The 17,740-nt window shown below is 41.2% G+C and overlaps 1 protein-coding gene across 2 annotated transcripts in view; it reads right to left on the reverse strand.

The window, feature by feature from the left end:
- The window catches only part of SLC66A2 (solute carrier family 66 member 2), a 62,310-nt gene extending 45,040 nt beyond the window's left edge, over positions 1 to 17,270 (reverse strand). Inside the window, exons 1-4 of one of the 2 annotated variants that reach the window (XM_062569876.1) lie at positions 17,258 to 17,270; positions 16,478 to 16,789; positions 6,392 to 6,525; positions 1,945 to 1,998 (exon numbers count right to left, since the gene is read on the reverse strand). In XM_062569876.1, coding sequence (XP_062425860.1) covers positions 1,945 to 1,998; positions 6,392 to 6,525; positions 16,478 to 16,680 — 391 coding nt within the window. In that variant the 5' untranslated portion in view covers positions 16,681 to 16,789; positions 17,258 to 17,270. The remainder of the gene's footprint in view (positions 1 to 1,944; positions 1,999 to 6,391; positions 6,526 to 16,477; positions 16,790 to 17,257) is intronic. The other variant, XM_062569877.1, reaches the window with a different exon arrangement.
- Positions 17,271 to 17,740: the final 470 nt, after the last annotated feature.

The following is a 17,740-nucleotide window of genomic DNA, read 5'->3' on the forward strand; positions in this document are numbered from 1 at the left end:
TCAAATCCTCTGTAAATCAAAGTATGACTTACACTGTGCTGTAAAGCACTGTTTTTCCCATTTTTCTATCCACCAGAATATACTTGTGCATGCACAATATACATGAACACCTCAAAACATTCCTAATGCATTCACATCAGTAACTATCATCCCACTTCCAGAGAGAACAGACTTGCCAGCTGCAATCATTAAACCTCTGAGCACTAGCGTAAGACTGCCTTTTTCCTTCAGAATAGTGATTTGATTCATCCAATTTTGCTAAGCAATTCCAAAATGAACTTCAAGCAACATTTATTAATCAAACGTTTCAGACGTGCATCAGTTAGACTAAGAGGTATGGCTTTTTTCAAGAAACCTCAACTTTTTAAGCAAACTAACAAATAAATGATTTCTTTTAATGAAAAAGCACTATCAAAAATACATGAAATGTCAGATTATACTACTTGTTTCTGTTTATTTTTAACAACTTGAAGCATTTTGAAATAATCCACTCCACCGTAACCAAGAGCACACTTTTAGCTCTGACATTATAAATAAAAGCATTACTGAATACTACTGAAGGCAGCAGGAATGTAGACACATCAAAGGTAGGATTGTTTAAAGTTTACATTCCATCGGTTAGTGTGGCAAGCCAGTGAGAATGAGAATGACTACAAACTAGAGGACAAGACAAACAGCAAAATAAAATAGTTTGGCGTTAAATTCAAAAAAAAAAAAAAAAAAAAAAAAAAGGAAAAGAAAAGAAAATGAAAGGAAAGGAAAAGGTGCTTTGCAAAATACTGGTATTGGGCCAACACACAGTAAATATCCCGAAGTATGCATTTTGCCCTAATTCGGAAAGATCCAGAAGATGAATCATTAAAAGATAGTCTGGGTAACCTTAACAGGACTGGTCTGGTGACTTCAAGAAAGCACTCAGGTTAATATTACTCTGTTTCACAGAGTTAGCACCAGTTTAATTGACTGCATTTGTTAACTCTAAAAGTAGACATTCTCCTTTTGAACTAGAAGTAGTTTAGTTTACCCTGTATTTCTTCAACTGACCCCTTACTAATTTGAGAATTTGAACAGAACATTCTGAAACCAAAACCAAGAGCATCAATGGGAGATTGTGCATCATTTCAATTCAAATCAGTCTAAAAGTTGACTTGGGAAAACTTCTGTGTCTGTAGTTGGTGTTACTTCCCTAATGTGATACCGTAAGTTCTTCCCAAAAAAAGTTCTATGACCTGACAGAAACTGTATTTCAAAGCTATTGGGGGGTGTAAAATAATAATAATAAAAAAATCTAGATTGCATCTAACAGTTCCTCCTCCTCTTTGGCAAATTAACATAAGACTCTGACTCTGAAAATTATGATGATTGGAGGCTATCACCGTGAAGTGTCTCTAACCTCCAGGTAACAATTTAGAGGCTGCTCTAATGGAAGAGAGGAACAAGCCAGAAAAATTCACATGGATGTAGGCATTTTGCTGAACAGCAAGGGGTGTGGGAATTTTCTTATCTAGCATTCTGAACAATGGCTGACAGACAGTTTTATATTTTTCATAGTTTCCTGTAGAGTCAGAGTTGTAAGAGGAGGAATATAGGTCAGAAGAGACAAATTCCAGTATCAGATGATATTTTACTTCTCTAGCTTGAGGAAGAAAAAAAGAGAGAAAGATGCCACTGAGCCAAACAATGGAGTGAATTCAACTATTTTTGGTAAAAAAATGGTTTCAGAAATAGAGCTAAAAGCATCTTTTCCTCCAAGAGAATTAAAAACAGGGAGGGAAAAATTAAAACCATGCACCAGGTTTTAGTATGTCAAAAACAGGTAGTGCAAACATTTGCTGTAGAAATGATCATGCAATCATTTCTGACAATGGTTACAAAAGGTAGCAAAGCATGAAATAAATAGTTGAAAGGACAACTTCATGCATAGTGGGTTTGCATGGTACGTACCCAGATAAGATCTCTTGGGAGGTGCTTTGATTTCTTCATCCTTACTATCTGCAGCTACACAAAAAAAAGAAGTTGAGAACAAAAAGGAAGGGAATAGACTTGTATGATTTAATGCAACAGTGGGTCTTTTAGTACAATTTTAGTCAGTTAGTGTATTTTGCTAATAAAAAAGTAAAAACCAAAACAAAACATGCCAGAAATTTTAGTTTCCATGCTTTCTACAAGGCTCCCATGCCAAGACATTAAGAAAGGGTTGAAGAGGGAGAAATTCCAGAACAGTCTCAATGTACATCCCAATAGCAGTTTATCTAGTGGGAAAAATTGAAGACTTAAGAACAGTGGAACATGTAACCCTCTTCAGGTCAGTCTCTTACTGTATGAACTTATTATCAGTGAAAGCTCAAGCTGTTACCTCAGCAACATTGAAGAAACTTTCAAGAAAGAAATACACAAGTATATTCAGGTAAGATAGTATTGTTGCCTTTCCTGTGAAAAATGCTGTTCTAGAAGTTTCAAAAGACCTCAGTTTAAACTAATCGTATTAAGAGGGACAAACAGAGCAGACCACATCTGCAGTCATTCCATATGCTAAAACATTTCACTCCAGTCTTCGTCTGCAAGTTGAACACCATGTGTTACACAAGAGTGTTTTCCAGCTCAAAAACAGAGCTCTTCCAAGCCATCAGAGTGCTATAATAAGATACAAGTTATAAAACAGGTTAAGTCAACAATTAGCTGCAGGACAAAACCAGATGAAAGCTCAGAGGAAATCTTGATGCAACAGTAGTGCCTATTCTCTACCTGAGAGGCCTAGGCTGTACTATCACAGAGAATGTCTTGTATTAGACCCTTTTCTATTTAAAAAAAAAAAAAAAAAAAAAAAAAAAAGTTTTCTCGATAGTTCATACATTCAGGATGCTTGATGTCTGTCACCATGCCTTGAACATAACTGAAATTCAATCTTTGCTGGAGAGCAGGGGAAGCTTATTTGCGGAAACGAAGGGAAGACTCTTCACGGAGTATCTCCTCAAGCATATGAGAGATTGCCCTGGCTGCCAATATTTTCAAGGATGACCACTTGTTTTCAGTTGTGACCAGTTGTATCTTTATGAACACCTATCTTGGGCCTCCAGAAAAGGCCTCAAATCTTGAGTCAAGATGGCAGACACGTAAAAATTCAGATTTTGTTTTTCAAGAATTGGCACTCCGGCATAGTAGCACCATCCTGTCTCAGAAATGATACGCTGCTTTGAACAAAGACAACTTTAACAAAAGAAAATACCGCTGAACTTTGAGCTTTTCTGTGCTGAGCTAACAACAAGCACATGGCTGCTGTACAGACACCAGTTTAGAAACCGGCAACAAATAAGGAGAGCTATCGTTACCACAACAGTGGTGTCAGGAAAGCTACAAGTAACATGGTCAAGATAAAACAGAGACAGTATTAAATACAAAAGCAGACAACACATTTTTCATGCCTGTTGACTTCATCTGAGGACACCTTCACATTACCATTAGCTTTCGTAATATTCCTATGCAAGAGAGAAACTATCCTATCACTATCATTGAAGGGTTTAAAAGGAAAAGGTTGGGCTTATTTTTTTTTTTTTTTTAATTCAGAACAGTTAAAAACAGGGTATACAGACCAAGTTTTAAAACAATAAAACATTAGGGCATTTAAGAGGATTTATTCTCACTTCAATCAGTACATATAATTGAAGGATAAATTCATGTATTCAGAATAAAAAGATAGAGAAGGCAGCAGCAGCACAAGAGGGGCTCTGCTACTTTTAACTTACTTGCACTTTGCAAGACTTGGGGAGAGAAAAAAAGAAAAAAAAATCCCCCTATGGAGAATTCAGAAAACAAAAGAAGAAAGGATTTTTCCTAATAAGCTCTCCATAAGGAAGCTACAAGAGATAATAAAACACTACTGAAGAGAGTCCAGGGAGACTTAATTTTTCAAGTAATGACAGTCACTCTATAAACAAAAGTGCAAGTACATAAATGGCTTTACGTCTATGTTCTAAACTGCAACTAATATGTATTTTAGCCCAGTGATTCCACAAAAGAGACCAGAGAACAAGCTTGTTGGGATTAGGAGACACTGCTCCTTAATGCTTCAAGTATTTTAAGTACTTTAAGTAGATTCCTTCTGAATTATTATTTAAGGATATTATCTGGGAGAATAATAAAAACAAGAAAAAAATGGGCATCTCCCACAGAATTCAGAATACGCTAGGAAACATGCACTAATGTCGCTACAAAGAAAAATAAGGGATCTACTAGTAATGGAAGAAAACAGACTAAAGCCAGCTTCACTTTCTAAATATTTTGGATTGTTTTGCAGGAACATTCAGAGGGAGGACGGAAATGACAGAATAAAGATCTAAAATGAAAACCAGCCATGTGAGGAATTATAAATCATATTATAATAGAGAAATCACACACCCAGGATTCTGCAAGTCTCCTCAGAAACACTGACTTCAAGCCTAGCTTCTCATTGCCCAGATGAGCTATGAGGAAAGAAAGTACAGAGAGCTCTATCAGCTTGCTTAAGACACTATAAAATTTAAGAGATAAGATTAGGAGTAGCATTAGAAACTCAAATCTCTTTACTCCTACTGGTCTTGTGCTTTAAATACAAACCTATCTTTCTACTTCACTTGAAAGAAGTGTGGTATGCATTGAAAGGTTTATTCTGAGCCATCACATTATAGCTGGCAGAGAGTCAATATCCTCAGTGTTCATGTTTTCTTCAGCCTAAATAAACTTGAAATAATACTTCATCACTCACTAGAAATCATATATACAAGACTTCTAAGCTGTACTGCACCTTTCTCCAGTTTTGTGGAAGGAGGCAAACCTTTAGCTGAAAACAAGTAATTAAGGTCCACTGCTAGGTAAAACTAGTCTCTCTATAATTAAATTACATGATAAGCCAAGTTTCAAGAAAAAGGATCAAATGACACAAGACAACCTTGAGAAGTCTCCTATATCTGGTAAAGAAAGGACTGATTATCTTTTAGGAGGCTGTATATCTGTCAGGGAGAGTTGCTCAAAGAGGAACACGTACTAAACTGAACAGCCTCCCTTTTTGTCCAGAGGTTACTGAAGGAGCCTACAGCAGTGTGTGTGTGTAAACCTGCACTAGAATAATTCATTTCAGAAAAGGCAAAGAGAGAAACCTTTCTGCCCATTTCACTGAACACCAGCAAGGAGGGCAAAGGAGGCAGAAAAGTATACATGGCCCCTTCTAAATGCTTCCTGGTTTTTAACCTCAGTCAAAATCTGGCTGAAAGGAGTTAAGTCATTCATCCTGCCAGACTAACAACCCTTTCAGACAAAGCAGCTTGTGACTGTAAGACAGGGAAAAAGACATTTGGGTGCAGTATTAGGAGCTGCAGTGCACCTCCTCTTCCACATGAACTCACTCACTTGAACAGTTTCACAACACATTGCACAGTGAATAGTGAAGAAAGTAGCTTCTTCAGCTATTAAATAAATTACCCTACTGCACAGCTAGTATCTGCTGCCTTCTAATGATGGCTGCAGATATCTGAAACTGGATCAGACCATCAGTTATTAGGGAATGAGGGAAGAGAACAGATGGAGAGAATAAATTATACAACCATATTGGCAAAACAACTGACAGAAAGCTGACAGTATTGCTTCTGTTCTTGTTGGTAATAAGCTGCAAAATAGAATGTTGTGAGTCAAAGTCAATTAGCGAAAAATACAAAACCAACCCCTCTCACATTTTCCAGAAAGAAAAATAAAAAAATCAAAGAGTTTGCACAAAGCAAGAACATTTTATTAAATAAAGAATAATATTCCAGCCCCCAACTGAAATGATCAACGCCTAAAAATAAGACAAACAAAAAAACACAAAATGTGAGAATTCTTGTAAACTTCACACTGGGAAAAAAAAAACTGTACACATCTTTGCAACTATTGTATGACAGCACCTCCTATTTTGACTGCCAATAATACAGTAAGTAGAAAATACATTCCGTGCATATGAAAGATACATTGTCGGCAACTGCAAAATGAGATTTTGGATAATAGCATATAATCAGGGTCCATCTCCCACCTAAGAACTTGGTAGAAAGTACAGTTGAAACTAACTTCTTATTCAAGGTAAGATCTTTTTTAAAAAACAGGCTAGCTCAATGGCATGACAGCTAGTTCTACGACCTAGAGCACAATGTGAAATATTAAGGAGAACTCTGATTTCCAGACTGAACCAAGACCCATTAAAAAAAAAATTACAGCTTTAAATATTCATATGGATCAAAGTGGTTTCAAATAAGAAGTTCAGGAAGAGCTACACTGGATCAGCAAGAAAGGAGACTGGGTTGCAATCCAGACAGAACTTCTGCCCAAAACATAATGCAATATGCTTTTTAAAAGATTCATTCTGCAACAGCTAGCTCCTGTCACTAACCTGCGAAAGAGCGGCGTTTTATGTTTAGCTCGTTGGACACACGTACTTCAGTGCACAGTTTCAGCATCAGTAACATAGTAATGATCATGATAATGCTTTGCCACAAAAGAGGGGATTCAAAACGCCTTCCAAACCTAAAAAATAAAAAAATAAAAAAGCAAAAGAAAAATATATAAAACATCTCAAAAATGACAAATGTTGTACTCAAGTTATTTTCATTCTTTGATCCTATCTAAGCATCTGACAAAGGAAATCCTAAATCACCCTTATAGTAACAGGTGTGAAAGGCCAAAGAAGAGAAAACCAGCAGCGACATTTTAGACACACATACAGTAGCTCAACAGAGTCAGTCTCCTCGCAGGTGTAATAAGGTTCTTGGACAAAACATCCCTGTGGATTGATCCTAGAAATTCTGAAAGCAGAAGTTTAAGTTTCTGCTGCTCAGGCTAACTGCACATCTATTTTTTTTTTTTTTTTTTTGAAAGAGGTGATACAAAGAGACAGCAGAATTATGCTGCATTAACACCAGTTACACATTCTCTCCATTTATATATGCCAAAGATTTTGCAAGGACGTCTGTGCAAAACTTAACCTTAAAATTTTGATCAGAGAGTTAAGTCACAAAAAGGCAGTAACATTCACCCTAATATTCACAGCTATTAGTTTCCTAGGTTTATAGTATCTTCCTATTTAAAAAACAAACTTCCTATTTAAAAAAAAACTAAGCCTTTTGCCTTGCCTGCCTCCAGACGTTTGAATTAAGAGGCTAGGCCTGCAACAACACACCAACCAAGTCATCAGTTTGTGTCTTAGCTGGACCAAGGTTGGGGGAAGAAAGGGAGCACAAGATTGTGATAACTAAACATATAAACTTTGCCTTCTCTTTTCTCCCCAAATTGAATTTCTGCTTGCTCACAAATGATGTTTGGCAGATATTATTGAGCTCTCCTGTATGCAATGCAGAGATATGACCTTGGATTGTGGCCGATCCTTACTGAAGGGCTTGCTCTTGTGTGATCGCACTAGGTTCTGCAGTAGGAAAATGAGACCCTTCAGCGAAGACTGGCAACTCTCCAAGCTCCTCTTCCTGCACTGCTCATTGAAAGCTCCGTAATCCCTACCAGACACTCTCATTAAATGAATTAACGATAGGAGATGGAAGCTTTTCATATGCAGCCCTCACTGGATATTAGATTTAAGATAGGAAGGCTGTAGGAACATCACTGTGAGCTTCTTCTCTTTGCTCAGGGCTGCCAGGTTTTATGTCTTGAATACAGAGATGCTGAAGATGGGATCTAGCAAAAGCACAGTGCATGTTCCCCAGCTCCTCCAGCAGCACCATGCGGCTCACAGGCCTTCTAAATTCCCTCACAGACCAGTCACTAAGGCTATTCTCCGGGCACATCATGCTGCTCCTGTGACGAACCTCAGCTACACAGGCACGACAAACCAATTGTCCCACTCTTCAGTGCTCCTGTTTTACAACGCTCTGGCAGAAGCCAGTATACTATCTCCAGTTCTTTTCCCATACATTAGGATTATCTCATAAAGATACTCAAAAGGGCAACATATGATTTCTTATGCTTGAGTTACTTTCACGGGTGAGCCCTGTGGCAGTAAAAACCAACTGTGCTTGCATCAGGCTCTCACACAGTATGAGTGCTACGCAAGCACTCCATTTCCTCTACAACCACTTCTTCAGAGAGATTTTTTTGTTCTTATGAGTCACATCATAAGGGACAGAAGAAAAACTGGGAAGTCCCTGACTAGCTTCCTTGGAAATCTTTCTGCACAGAGCAGCCCAGCAGCCCCCACCAATGAATATGGCCAGGTATCTTCTGCCTAATGGGGCACAGCTTAGGCAAACTACAATAAGGCCTTGAAACTCCACATCACTATCAAAGCCACCAGTAGCTATTGGAAGAATAATAGCCACATACACTAGTTCCTTCTTTCCTCTGTCACCTACTAATCTGTGATGGGCCACATCATTATAGATGTTATCACAACAAATTGGGAAGATGCTATGGGGAAGGAAAAAAAGAACGCAACTGATGCATGTAATCACATGCACAAAGTGCTCTAGATGAAGCTTTTACTGTGCTAAAAAAAAAAAAGTAGAGAGGAAGAACAAGTCAGGCCTGATCTAAAGCTCATTCAGCCTGGTCAACCTCCCTTGAACCACTGGAATTTGTTATTGTTATTTTTGTCTCTTACTCAGGGAATGAGGAAAAAACAGGAAAGATTTAGATAATCAGATTCGTAGAGCAACTGTCAACAGCAGTCTTAGGAAAATCACCTCCAATTACAAATGCATTTGCATGTAAAAAATACAACAATGCACATAAAAGGGGCTGAGACAGCAGCACGGTAATCCAAAAGATATTAAGATGGTAAAGCCAGCACAAGTCGCTGCAAGGTTAGTTTCTTCTTGCTGATGAAATTATTGGCCTGTTCAGTTACGGTTGCCTCACAGAAGTATGGGTTGCAGCACAAACATCCACCCACTGCAAACACATATACTCAAGGCCAGCTATTGCCAAATTATAATCATTTGCCATCAGCACAGGCTTATCTTGCATGAGACTGAAGCTATTGTGGTCTCCCAAGTGTTCTAGTCCTTTAACAATTAAAAAACCAACACACACACACGAGGTCAACTGGACATGCAAGATTCTTAGGGACTTTAAACAATGCAGAAAATCTGCAGATTTTCACAAACTTCCATGCACAGAAAATAAAGGTTACATGATCAAACACACACATGTGAAATCATCTCCCCACAGCAGTCCCCAAATCAAATCCTGCACACAACAAGACCCTCTAACCTAGGTCATCCCTACAGGAACTCAAACAGCTGCAATAGAGACCAGTGGGGAGAACCCCCATGGCTTCTCCACACCACTTGGACAGCAGGACTGACAGGAAACACCAGTGTTGAGGTCCACTACCGGGTTCTTGATTTAAAAGTAAAGTCAGAACACTCATTTTGCTCAGGATCGTGAGAAGAACCACTCTAGGTTGCTTACACTACTCCACCTTGACATCAGGTAGTCTACGAAGCCCACAACACTAACTATACTCAAGTTAACAGTGCTACAAGATGCCATCACTGCTGGGAGAGCATGCTCTTGCCATATCCTGTTTAGTCAAGATGCTTGCTCCTCCTTTCTGCCTGTCGGATGTTATTCATACTTTTGTCAAAGCAGGAGTATGAAGCAGGATGGAGGGAAAACATTGGAGTTTATTCTGAGAGAAAGATTAAAGATCCTTAGGATACTAAATGGGGCTCATGGAGAGAGGAATGCTGACCAAAATCTTGAGGATAAGGGGATCTCCATCATCATTCTGCATTTTCACCCCCTAACCTAAAGCAAATCACTACAACATTTGTAGTATTCAGACACCTCAGACTTCAAATGTCAGATTTGAAAGTTTTTCACGGTTTTCTTAGTACTATTAAAAAAAAAAAAAAAAAAAAAACTTTTCCTGTGATATTTGAATGTTGAAAACGATAGGTAGGGGAAGGGATCTTCATTATTTTAAGGTTGTTTGAAGTACTAATATAATTTAATGCGTGTGCAAGAGAACACAAGAGAACTGAACATTCAAGCTGCAGTAGCTGACTAAGCACTGGGAAGGCTACGCAACTATCAGCACACCTCAATTCTGTCACAACAACCCTGTTATTCCAGTCTTGAGCCTGCTCAAAGCAGCAAATGCAGATTATGCAAAACAAGCCCATATTAAACCACACATGAACGGTTTGCCCATGTCCTTTCCTAAAAGTCCTCTGAAAAGATACTGATAATGCCTTAAGCTGTTGGTATGACCAAATAACCACCAATCATGCTGACCATATTGTTTCCCCTACACATCCTCCTAGTCTCTGGCTATCGTCCTAAGCTGCCGTCATCGGAGGCAGGGTTTTGCTTTTGCTTTGTGCCTGTGCAGTGGCTAATGTGGCACTGCGTCAGCTCCACAGGCAGCTCCCAGGCACTGCAATAGTAGAAACCAAAGTTACTTCAGGTTACAGCCCTTGGTCAATTTTTTCAGCTTTTTCGGGGAGACACAGCTTCTAAGTAAAACAGGAAATACACAGGCTATTGCATACCATCAGGCTCATGAGGGCCCTTATGTAGCAGCATTAACAGCAGCCCTGAGAAACAGCTTGCCCATGCAGCTACAGTTATTTAATCAGCACAAAGCTCAAGAAAGAAAACTAGCTTTACAATAGAACCTGCTTGATATAACTAACCCTGTAACACAGCAACTTCCACCACTTTACAGAGTATCCAGAAGAAGCTTCTCACCTAGGCATACAAAAAGCAGTGTTTTTACACTCACAGCCTGGTGTTCATAGAAAGGAGGAATCATGCAACACTTCTGCAAGGTTCCACTAACAGGTCACATAAGAGGGAGCTTGTTCCCCTGCTAAATCCAGCAGAGAGAGCTCCCAGTTCCAGTGACGTTACGGTTACCAGAACCTGCTTTGTTTCAGACAAACTGAAGTGGCATGGGAAGGGGGTTACCTAGGCTCAGAAACAACCTTCAAACAAACTCCATAGTTTTCATCTTTTCCCTGACTGTCAGAACTTGTTCCCAGAATTTGTCTTAAGACAGCTATTTTCTGAGAACAACTCCCAAACTGTAAGGTTTTATTATCTGTTGTACTGATTTTGCTGACGTTGCTCTGTGAGGTTTGGGACCGTGGCCCACCGAATTGCATCTCCAAACTTTTGGAAAGGAGTCTGAACATAAATAGCAAACAACTATTCAAAGTTATCAGCAAATGTAGTTTGAAGTGTCATCTGTAAGCACCCGAGATGTTCTCCAAGATCCAAAGTTCATTACTGTCTCTTCATCGATTACCATGAGACTTGGATCAAGTGCATCTTCCTCAAGACAGCTGTCGGCCCTACTAAGGTGTCCAAGATAAAATCTACAGGCCTGAGGACCACATGCATGCAGCACATCAAAACATACGGCAGCAGTTACGACAGCACTGCACTGCAGTGCTCCTATGGCCAACTGAAGACACATTTGGGAAATCCTGATAGAAATAGTAAGAATTAGAACAATAATTCTTTTTTCATTTGGGAAACTACACCAGCACATCTTTACCTCTTTCTCCTAAAATCACACTTTAAATCAGAACACTCTAAACCAGAAATGTAGATTCTATGCATCCCCACATCTTATATTGTTTTTTTCATTAAAATGAGTTATAAAAAGTGACCTCCTACAAACATTCTGTAACTGAAACAAAGTGAAGACTTCTTGCATAAGCCACCCAACAGGGAAAAAAAAAAAAAAAAAAAAAAAGACAGAAGAGCCAGTTTGCTGAAATCCTAAAAGCACAGAATATTGTCTCCCTCAGAAATATACAAACTACACTATAATACTATATAAAACATTACATGGACTGCAAAATTGTTTTTAAAAAAGTCCACAGTTCTCTGAGAATAGCAGGGAGTGTAATTACTTTTGGCTGAACTTACACAAGATGCAACTAAAAATGCCTACTGCTGACTTCAATGAAATCTCTAGTTTCTCTTCCCTTAGATAGCTATTCTAATTTTAATATTAAAACAAACTGTAAATTATTTTATTCTTTGACATACTACACTAAACTTCAGAAATTCTCATTATAAGCTCTCTGAAGAGAGAGACAGACAACTTCAAAACAACATAGGACAGCCCAACTAGATGATTAGCAACCTCAGATTTCAAGCAGCAGTAAAACTCAGCGTTACCCTTGGATGTTTTAACAACCAGTCTTGAACAAGAAACCAGAACTAACTGACAGCAAGAACAGTAAGGCATGAGACAGAAAAAATGGTTATGAAGTGTTTTATTAAAAACACAGAGGAAAAAGTTTGGCAGTAGATTTTTCAGACCCTCCTATGCATGCTTATATATGCCAGAATTACGTAGGTACATTTGCCACAGATATTTTTATCACCTTTGTGATACTGATGCAAAACTAGGGTCCTGCCAGGGCATGATGGGATTTGATCTTAAACAACAGGCATTCAGTTTTGCACTGCCTCTTCCTCCTTAGCCACAAGGCAGCCCCTCTCCAAGCCAGTCGCCTCAGAAGTTGACCTGAGTGGAGAGCTAGAAACAACGACCTGGGTGTCTTCAGCAGACCAGCAGCGGAAGCTGCACTAACACAGATGGACTAGCCAAGGCAGCAACTGTTACTGACTATAAATTACAAGCAACGGTTACACTGGCACCCAAAAATAAGCACCAATTTTAAGCTTCACATAACAATAATAGCAATAGTAATAAAAAGACAAATCTGACCATATCAAGTCAAAATCTGCTTTTCCAGCTGGCAAATAGATACCCCACTGCGTGATGCTGTGAGCACAAACTGGTTGCTTTCACAATGATTATTTGAGAATCCTCTTTAAAAGGGCTGAGGACTTCATGAACAATTAACATACTGTGCAGGATGTTTGCACAAACTTCTATAGATTTTTTCCTAAACAAAAGTCACGTGTGCATAAACAAAGCAAAGCAGAATCATGCCCATTGCTGTCTATACAGTTTTCATTCCTGCAGAATTCCTTCCTCTCCCATCGCTCTTCCACAAAGGTTGGGCATATTATAAAACTCACTGTTCAGAAGAGAACCATGCCAAACACACTGAAGTGAAAGTAAATGTCTTTTTAAAGACAAAATTTTGAAACACTGTGAAACAGAGAAGCACCTTGCTGAAATGAGATTTAACAGACACTGTGGTACTGTCATCACTAGAAAACTGAAGTTCTCTGAGGACAGCACACCCTAAAATACGAGATTAGATGGGAGGAAGACAAGGAGGAGAGGCAGCACACTGAATTCTGACCAAAAAAAAAGGGAAAAGAGGTTGTGAAAATTGTGAAAAATCCTGGAAACAGGATTGCAATCCCTAGTCCCAGCAGTATCAGCAGTACTTTGTTTTCGAGTTACTATCACAGTGCTACTACACCAGCTGCAACTCTGCTGATACATAACAAAGTATGCCAAGGAGATTAGGAAGTAAATACTCTGGTTTTTTGTAAGGGACAGAGAAGGTCAAACTTCATCCACTACAAAACCAGACGTTACAAAATAAAATAAAATAAAAATAAAAATAAAGGGAGGGGGAGAGAAAGAGAGAGAGATAAAGTACAGTTTTAGGGGCACATGAGATCTGCCAACCTGTGGCTGGGAAATAGCCAAGGTGAACAAAGTATAGTAGAGCCATTGGGGAAAGGTGGGACTGCACTCTCAAGACATGTGGGATAGACATTTGTTATGAGTTACAGAGATACAGAAAGACCAGCACTACTTGAGAGTGAAAATACAGAGAAAATGGCACAAAAGGCAGGAGTTGTCTATTCCTGCTGTTTCTGCATCTGAAACATGTAACATTCAAATCTATGAACCTCATATCCAACAAGAATATATGAAATTCAGTGAAAAATCAAGGAGTAATAATAGAAACGATCAGCAGTTTAGAGAAACGTCTTTGAAATTAAAACAATAACAACAAAAAAACCCTAACATCCTAAAAATAATTGGGGCCTGAAAAGCAACATTATTAGAACTTCAAAGTTTTGAAGACATACCACTTTAAGCATTTATTTTTGAGTCAAAGGGAAGGGAAGTCGGGACTCTGGCATAGATCAAAGCATAACAATTCAGATAATGAAGAGAAACCGAAAACAATTGAAAATGGCAGCCAAATGTCAGTAAAGATTTCTGAAAAGTAACTTGGGTGAAGGTCCCAGATTGGTTTGCTAAAGGAAAAGTGCAGTCTTCTCAATGGGTGCTTTGAAAGTCAGATTGGGGAAGAATTACACACAAACTGAGTTGTAGGAAGAGTTCTGTCTCAGCACAAGGATCAAATTACCAAAAAATGAAAACAAATGAAATAAAACCTTCAAATTCCCTCCAGTGATTCCACAGATCATTAAAATACTTCTGCTGCTTATGTCAAATTATCTAGAGTGCTGTTTCCCAGATAAGGTACACATTATCAACCAAAGATCTCAAACAATGAAAAAAGTCAAATAGCCAAGCTGCCCTATAGGTGCATTATAAGCATGTACAGAGGCTCTTGCTATGCTATCCGGCTTTAATTTGCTAAACATAAGCCCAAAGACAATATACACCCTAAATGCTGCTTTCATGATCTACTGGTGTTTGTAGTAGACTACCAAGAATGCCAAATCTTCAGGCTTAGAAAAACAAAGTATTCTTCTTCAGTGAGTGTTGAATTACTAGTATGCAAGTCTTCTTTTCTGCCTTTTAGTCAATTCAATATGGATAAAGACAGAAAGGTTTCTGCTGGCTCAGGCCTGCGATATTACCCCATAAAAGTGGCTATAAACACCAGCAGCATCCCTTGCACTCCCACTGTAACCATGCCAGATGCACCTATGCATGTGCTAAGAAGCCATTCTGTGCTACCGAGGAGCTCTAAATGATGCATGAGAGTGATAACAACATGTTGTTTAAATACTCATGGGAAAAAAACATAATCACATCAATATACTGCCTCCTCTATCTTTAAAAGAGTTTATAGATCTTTTAACATCAACATCAAATGGTTTTTCATTATTCATAGAATTATTTTGTGCATCTTTTAATTAGATATACTTAAAATAATTCAAATTAAAGATCTTTAGTTCTTCCATAGTCTTGTGTCTCATTTAGCAGATACATTCTCTTGGATTACCCATAAACTGCCTACATCTCTATTCGCATGCAAACCACTTGTGTATGTTAACCCTCTTCAGTAAAACAAAAAAATAAAGGTATTTTTATCTCCCGAACTGTCAGGTTGGGCTTTTCATTTCTCCTCCCCCTGCTTGTTCGTCTACTTCCTTTTTGCTCTTTGTTGCCTTCTCCAACATCTCTCTGATATTACAGATGTTTCCTGCGCAGGAAAATACAGAGCCAGTACAACAAGTAGTTCTGACCCCAGTGATGACTCTTCAGTTTGACTGCTAGCTCTGGTCTCAAGGGAAGGCCCCCACTTTCTCCACTCTAGCACAGCACATTAATGCTGGGCATTGCTTTAGGACAAACAAGGAAGCTGCTTACGCTTTAAGAGTCCAAGAAGCTTTACAAAGCAACTGGAAACCAATACAAGGAAGCAGATTATGACTTGGCCCTCTGCAGACTACAAAGCAATATACTGTATTCCCAACAGTCTTAGAATAACTGCTTTCAGATGCAGTCATTATCGAGCCTATTTCATTTTTAGCTTCTCAATTGCATTCCTAATGCTGCAGCATCTAAGTTATAAGAAGTACAGGGAAATAAGTCTAGAAAATTTTGTGGAAAATCTGCCCTAATAAAGTTTTCTTTGTCCAAAAGCTTATGACCTAAATTTGCAAACATATTTGCTTTTAAATATCAAAAATACTTTTTTTTCCCCCCTTTGTTCCCTCACAAGATGTTAGGGGAAAAAATGCTATTAAAAACAGCTCACCTTTTGTCTGCTAAAGGAAGATTTTTTTTTTTTTTTTCATCTGTAGCTGCGTACAGACCTCTGGAGGTGACCCCCCTCAAAATCAGTGGCACACCAGGAAGACACAAGAACATCTGGGAAGCATCCCATTGATTTTGATAGTAACTACACACTAGAATTAATGTACACGACTGGTGTCTTCACTATAAGGACTGAGCTGGAGGATCAAGGGAAATGCAAAGTACAACCAACAGAAGGGGGGGAAAAAACGTCCATATACATAGATAGATAGATATAGAGATATACATATATAATACATATATATATATATATGACTTAACAGTAAACCTCTTCTTAAGTTAAAAAGGCTTATTTGAAACATGAGAGAGCTGATAATCAGATCTAGCAGGGACAGACACCCCTCCTCCACCCAGTTTATTTGACTCAGTGGAGCTGCACACTTGCAGGAAGACTGTGTGTTGACATGCATGTTCAGAGGAGGAAAAAAAATAAAATAAAAGCCCTTATTTCCTCGGATATCCCCCAATCAAAGTCTTTAAAGAAAGGGACCTTTAGAACCGGAGGAGGAAACAAGGGCGGAGGAAAAACAGGGAAACAAGAGAAGAACTCACCAGAAAAGTATCCGCAAAATGTTCGCGACCAGTAACACCAAGCACACGTAGGTTGAAAACCCCTCCGCGTTCTGCGTCCGCCGGATGTCCCGGTACTGCGGGATGTAGGGCACCACGCCGCCGAACACCATGGCCCCCGCAGCACCCCACGAGACGAGCCGGTGCGCGGGCACCGGCAGCCACTCCAGGCCCCCCGTCTCCATGGCAGGGCGCCGGGCTCCGCTCCGCTCCGCTCCCCCGACGTGCAGCCGCTTCAGCCGTGCAGCGGCGCCCCGGCGCGGTGCGGTGCCGCGCCCGCGCCGCCGCCGGCACCTGCGGGAAGCGGCGTGAACGCGGGGCCCCGGGCGCGCCCCTCCCGGCCCCGCGGGGAGTGTGTGTGTGCGTGGGGGGGGGGGGGTAAAAACCAATTTTTTAAAAGGTGGGATTGGAAAATAGCGGCCTAAGGAATGACAGGCCGGAAAGTAGCGGCGGGGCTGGTACAAACCGCTGCCCCCGGCGGTGGGGGGCCGCGACCCCGCGGGCGCCGCCCGTGGGGCACACGCGTGTCCCCAGCCGCGACAGGATCCCCGCGGCGCGAAGGGCCGCGACTCCGCTCCTCAGACCACCGCCACTCCCGGCTTCGCTGCGCCCACAGCCGCGGCCCGGAGCGGCAGCGCGGCACGGCGCGGCGCGACCCGGCCGCCGGCGCTTCGCCGCCGCCCGCCCCGGGGAACCCACCCCCTCCGCCCTCCCGGGGCCTCTCCCTGCCCGAAACGGCCACGGCCGCTCCCGCCTCCCCACCTGCTCCCCGAGCTCCGGCCGCTGCCATGCCGCCGCCGCCCGCCCGCCGCCCCCGCGGCCGCTCCCGTCGCCGCCGAGCCGCAACTAAGGGCATGGGGCCGCCGGCGGCGCTCCGAACGGCCCCTTGTGACGCCACAGCGACCGCTCGCGCCTCCGCCAATGAGCGCGGGAGCCGCCCCGGTGACTCCACGGGGGCGGCGCCGCCGCGTTCCAGCACTAGCGCGGCCCGCGACGGGACGGGACGGGGCGCGGGGGCTCCGGCCCCTCTGGCTCCTCCGGGCCCGGGCGCCCCGGCGCTGCCGGCCGGCGTTACCGCGCCGCCGTTGCACCCCTAGCGATACCCGGCATGCTGAAGTAGTGGCACCCATCGCAGGCGCAGGGCAGCCGAGCCAGAGGCAGGCAGCTTTCCCTCACCCCAGAGGGTGCTCAGTCCCCTGGAAAACAGGCCCACCTGCAGCCCCTTCAGCTGTTTTTAGAGGCTGG

The sequence above is a fragment of the Rhea pennata genome, chromosome 2, assembly GCF_028389875.1.
Source record: "Rhea pennata isolate bPtePen1 chromosome 2, bPtePen1.pri, whole genome shotgun sequence".
Lineage (NCBI taxonomy): Eukaryota > Metazoa > Chordata > Aves > Rheiformes > Rheidae > Rhea > Rhea pennata.